The sequence below is a fragment of the Amborella trichopoda genome, chromosome 11 (assembly GCF_054954075.1).
Source record: "Amborella trichopoda isolate Santa Cruz 75 chromosome 11, AtrichopodaSantaCruz75HAP2 v2.0, whole genome shotgun sequence".
Classification (NCBI taxonomy): domain Eukaryota; kingdom Viridiplantae; phylum Streptophyta; class Magnoliopsida; order Amborellales; family Amborellaceae; genus Amborella; species Amborella trichopoda.
This window is the reverse complement of record NC_142346.1, coordinates 14,653,397-14,659,317: the sequence shown is the minus strand read 5'-3', so window position 1 is coordinate 14,659,317 and position 5,921 is coordinate 14,653,397. Positions and strand designations below refer to the sequence as shown.

Sequence of the window (5,921 nt, the reverse complement as noted above, 5' to 3'; positions counted from 1 at the left end):
AATGATGCGTTCTTTCGCTTGAAATCATTGAAATGGCGGAAACCTTAAAAGTCACTCTTCGATCCAAATTTGTTGATAAAAAACGGTGCTTTTTAATTCGTTTTATTGACTAAAATCGATGCGAAATTTGAATTAAAGCCTGTAAGATTCGTTCATAAGGCTGAAAAAATTGAAAATCGATAACAAAATGACAAAAAAAATTGAAATCCTGTAAAGAACACTGTGCAGGCCGTGTTCTTCTGGGTGACTCGGTCTGACTTGACCTTCGTAAGTCACTGTTAGGAATCGCCATGTTCTCTCTGGACACGGGCGATTCCCGGCTTATTTGTGGAGCCGACTCGTTCTCTGACGAGTTTCGAGTCGAACCGGGAAAGTCCGGCTCGACTTGGAGATTTTTTAATCCTTGGTTTGAATCAAAATTATTTTTTATTAGTTTTTATTTTACCTATATAATATTTTTTTTCAACTTGACTATTTTTTATATGCGGTTATGCTGCAAGAACCATGTGTCGCAAGTTCTTCATCTGTACTATAAAAACAGACAGGGCACGTCCAACGTTCACATCATTTATAGTATAAAATAAGGGTGAAGCTGTATGGAAGTGACGCTTATGGTAAGGCGTCGTCTCCCGATCATCGCCTCTCTTTTATGCTTTACTCTCGCCGAAGAAAGCGTGGTACTGCGCCCGTACCATATTTAATGGCTCTGTACAATATTTAATTGCCTTAGACACCCACACTTCAATTTATTATGTCATGGTGTTCTATTTTGGAGTGATTTATCATTTTACTTAACAAATTTTAGACATCTATGTATTTGTATTGTATAAAGAGTATTTTTTTAATAAGAGTATTTTTTGTCAGAAGAGTGTGACATCATCCACATGAAATATGACATCACTCATACGGAGCACATTAATGGCATTTAATGTTTCATATGAATGATATCACCTTCATGTAGATGATGTCACACCTCTCCCAATGACCAAAAATACCTTTACTAAAAAAACTCTAAGTACAAAACAAGAGTATATAAGTTTTCAAAATTTATTGAGTTCAACGTCAAATAACTCGATAGTGTGAGGGAAAATTGTTTCATGCAGGCTGGATTGCATGACTATATAGACGATCCAAAAAGTGTAAAGCATCAATCTTAAAGATGGATGCAAGTGGGTGTTCTATTTAAAAACAATAGAAACTAACAGTCCAAATTTTTTCTTACTAGAATTATTATTTCTAGTTTTTAAAAATTTATTTATTTTTTCATATTCATCATCTCCATGTTAGAGATTACAAGTCCTTAAATATTAAATAAAAAAATCCATCTAGAAATTATATTTATTAATAGGCTCACATTTCTACGTATAGTGTGAATACCCTAACATAACCCATATATAAAATGATAAATAATTTGGATAAGAATAAGAAAGTGAAAATTTTGAAAGATTGGGTCAAAAGATTAGAAATTGTATTTGTAAATATATTTTTATATTTTCTATATCAATAAGGTGCTTTAATAATTTTACACCTCTATCTATTTATTCCTCCAACCAAAATAATGATAGGGATACCTTTTACATCTCAAATTTTAGAGATATAAACTCTACAACCTATAAAATAATCTCAGGATAAAAAAAGCATAAATAAAATCTCTAGAAAAAAATAATGCCTCGAGATTGAATAGGGAACATCCAATTTTTTAATGGCTATTTCTAATTGTCATGAAATGAAAAATTCAATTTTATTTTTAAAAATAATCACCTAGTAATTACTACATGGTTGATAAAATTTTAGACTAAAAAAATCAATAGAGCTAGGTGTTTTGACTGAGGAAGCACATGCACAGTAATCTCCGCAGGAACACACTGTATGCACTTTACAAAAAACATTTGGGAACAATGGTATTTCCCTCCTGTCTGGTTGTAACGGGAGAAAAGTTATAGAGAGGAAATGAAAGGGGTGGTCGAAGAAGGTGTTCATGGTAATTTATACAAAAAATTGTACCCATGTGGTAGTCAATGTGTGGAAACGGTGTCCGTACGTAATTTCCTTCTTACTTTTATTTTTCCCGAAAATATCAAAATAGGGATCAAAACTTATTAGGATATCGCTGGAGGGGTGGAAATATTATAAATGACACTATAGGACATGTGCTTCCAAATCTTCTTTGGGATGCCAAAATAGTTAAAGGTATTTTGTTGATTTTATCCTTAATTATTATATGATTGAGACTACTTTTCAAGGACCGCGTTAGATCTAGCCATTAAAAATATTGGAGGGTCCCTATTCAATCTCGAAAGGTTTATCTTTTTCTAGTAAATTTATATTTTATTTAATTTTTTTTTCCTGAGAATATTCTTTAAGTTGTAGAGTTTATATCTCTAAAATTTGTGATATAAAAGGTACCCCTAGCATAATTTTGGTTGAAGGAGTAAATAGATAATATACTCCAATATGCGTAAATAGTTATAAAAAACTTTGAGAAACATACGTATTTGTTGTAATTGCATACGACACTTATAAAAAACTATGGTTTCTTGTTATAATAATCAAATAGAAACATCGTCAGCACATATTTTTCTAAAAAAAAAGCCATCGTATCCAGCACATACGGCCTCACATCCTCCGTGCTATGACACCATTTTAACCCATCCCTGTGCACTAGAAACCTTGCATGAAGGGAGCGAGCCCCCTCTTATCTCTGACTAGGAGTAAAAACCCATAGCATCCACTAACTAAGCCCAACAGCATCAGGCGAGCCAAGATGGTTACCCTAGAAGTGAATATCCATATCCTACTCGTCACCTTCCCAGCACAAGGCCATGTTAAGCCAGCAATCCGATTTGCTCGCCGCCTCACCGCCTCCAACGCCAGCCTTCTCGTGAGCTTAGCCACCAACGAGGCCATCGGCCAGCAGATGCGCGATTCAGGTGCCACTGGCTCTGATGAGCACATCAACTTCGAGACCTTCTCCGATGGCCTCAGTGTCGATGGCAATCAGCACGACGTTGACAAGTTCATGGCCCAACTCAACCGTGCTGGTCCAGAAGGGCTAGCAACCCTGATCAATGACCTCCAGGTCCGGGGCCGGCCGGTGCACTGTATTGTGAGCAACCCATTTGTACCGTGGGTCGTCGATGTGGCTGAGGGCTTTGGCATCCCATGCGCGATGCTCTGGGTCCAGTCTTGTGCTGTCTATGCCATCTATTACCAAAGCCTCTACAGGCTTGGCGAGTTCCCGACCCCGGAGAGACCGAACATAGACGTCAGCCTTCCGGGGCTTCCTGTGCTGAAAACGAATGAGCTCCCGAGCTTCCTCGTGCCCTTTGCGCCCTACCAGTGCTTGGCAGATGCGATATTGGGCCACATCAAGAAAATCAAGAAGGTGAAGTGGGTGCTAGCGAACTCGTTCCATGCACTCGAGACTGAAGCCATACAGTCAGTGTCGGAGCTCACACCGATCATGACTATAGGCCCGCTTGTGCCCTTGGGGCTGCTCGAAAGATCCACAGCCTCCGAGGTACGGGGGGATCTGTGGAAGTCCGAGGATGACTGCCTGGATTGGCTAAACACTCAGCCCAAAGAATCAGTAATCTATGTTTCCTTTGGGAGCATTGTTAGCCTATCGCCAAAGCAAATTGAGGAGTTAGCGTGGGGGCTCGCGAGCAGCGGACGGCCCTTCCTCTGGGTGGCAAAGCCGGTTGACAGCACCTCCGAGTTCCTGCTTCCCACCGGATTCTTGGATGCAGCAGCCGGACGAGGCAAAATCGTTAAATGGTGCCCGCAGGTGGAGGTGCTGACCCACCCTTCGGTTGCCTGCTTCGTAACACACTGCGGATGGAACTCGACTCTCGAGACCATCGCAGCCGGCACCCCCATCCTAGCATTTTCTCACTGGGGCGACCAAGTCACGAATGCAAAGTTCTTGGTCGATGTCTACAGCGTTGGGGTCCGGCTCGAGCGCGACGCAGAGGGAGTGGTCCGAAGAGAGGAGGTTTGTAGATGCATAAAGGAGATAAGGGAGGGGCAGAGGGCATCGAAGATCAGAGAGAATGCCATGAAATTGAAAGAGGCCGCAAGAGAGGCGTTAGAAGAGGGGGGCTCCTCTGATAAGAACCTGAGGGTCTTTGTGGAGGACCTCATATCCTTGGCTCGTGAGGAGGAGGCGATCCGGGTTCGCTTGCCCAATGACCAATCACCTGACGATTGAATGAATGCCTCATTATTATCAATTTCTTATGTCATATGTTTCACTGTTTACTTTATTATCAATTTCCTATGTCCTATGTTCTCCACTTTTTATTGATTAGTTTTGTAGCTATGTGGATGAGACTAGAGTTATTATCCTTTGGTAGGGTTGTGAAATAGTACCATGTAATTTTTTCTTTTTGGAAAAGTATAACCATTTCACTTTTGGTATGAAAATTGATCTTAACTATTGGATGTAAATTTAGATGGGTGTATTTACTTTAAGGAGAATTATAAACCCCCATAATATACTATTCACTCAACTTATCCCCACCTAAACTTTTTCTCACACTTTTTTGCCCTCAACAAGCTTTCCTCGCAAAAACCCCCCAAAATAAAAAGTTATAATTTTTTTGACAAAAATTCCCTTATCGTACAATAAAAATTCAATTGGCGGTCCCAAGTTGCCTATTGCTAGAGCGAAGAACAACAATGTCGGACCACTTTGAAATGACTGCCGGATCGCAATAGCCACTACCGGAGCGAGATCAAACAATGCCGGAGCACACTGCCACACCGCCAGAGCGATGTGCTCCAACAGAGTATTGCCGGAGCCCATGGTAGATATTGTTGGAGCGCAAAATGTATCACTGGAGCGACGTACTAAACTGCCAGATCGAAGTGGCTTACTGCCGGAGCTTATCTGCCGGAGTATATTTCTATAGTGCGGGAGCGCGTGGGAAAAGCTTCGGGTGCGGAGAGAGGGGGTATGAAGAGAAAAGAGTATTTTGGACCATTGTTTACTCTTTTTTGGGTTGGGGGAGGGGTTTTGCGAAGATAAGTTGTTGACGGAAACATATGAGAGAAAATTCAGAAGGAGTAAGTTGAGTGAATAGTATATTCCTAAGAAGTTTTTGCATTTTTCTCTTATTTTATTGATCAAGCTCAAACTTCAAAATAAATTTTTTCAAATTTTGTGTCGAAGCTATCAAATTTTGTATGGGATGGTTGTAATTAATTTTAACCCTCATCTCTTTATTTACGATCCCATTTTTTATATTTATTAATGAAAAATAAGTGGGGGCCTTCTTCCATATAAAAATATTTTTATAAATGTAAAGCTGGAAAAAGTCGTACTCTCATGTCTACACTTGAGAGGAAAAGAATAGGATCGTATGTTGTTTAATGGGCAGTGCCTCCTTTTATTATTTTGTTCATCGTATTGCAGGGAGGGAGGTCCCCTCATTTTTTGTCACTTTGTGGTGAAGGAGTACCAGGTATTTATTTGGTAGATTACATACTGAGTCCCGACAAGGATGGACTGGAAGACTTCTTGTCCTGAATAATGTTGGAAAAGGTCCGGCGGCATTCCGCTTAAAGGGTTGGGAGTTGGGACTTTCAAAAAGGACCCGCACCTTGGTCCCCACTTTGAGGTTTTCATTCCACCGGTGACACTGCATTGATACTTTCAAAAAACAGCTGACTTCTAAAAACTTGGTAGGGTCCTGACCTCAGCCACTGACGTATCCAATATATTTAAAAAAAAAAAAAAAAAAAAAATGAGGCTCGAAACTTTCAAATTAAACTCCTACTAATACATTTAAAGTGATGCAACAAAGAAGCTTTTGGGAAAGGGGGAGATTGTATAAGGTACTCACCTAATGCTCTAGAAGCAATTCTATGTTTTACCTAGAGGATGTAGTTCTAGTATTAGTTCTGGTGTTACAAATCTT

General features: G+C 39.9%; 1 protein-coding gene across 1 annotated transcript; it reads left to right on the top strand.

Annotated features, from left to right (window-relative positions):
* Nucleotides 1-2,118: 2,118 nt before the first annotated feature.
* LOC18444825 (gallate 1-beta-glucosyltransferase 84A24) lies at nucleotides 2,119-4,425 on the top strand. Its single transcript, XM_006854984.4, has one exon. The coding sequence runs from the start codon at nucleotides 2,765-2,767 to the stop codon at nucleotides 4,208-4,210; it is 1,446 nt and encodes a 481-aa protein (XP_006855046.1). The 5' UTR covers nucleotides 2,119-2,764; the 3' UTR covers nucleotides 4,211-4,425.
* The last annotated feature ends 1,496 nt before the right edge of the window (nucleotides 4,426-5,921 follow it).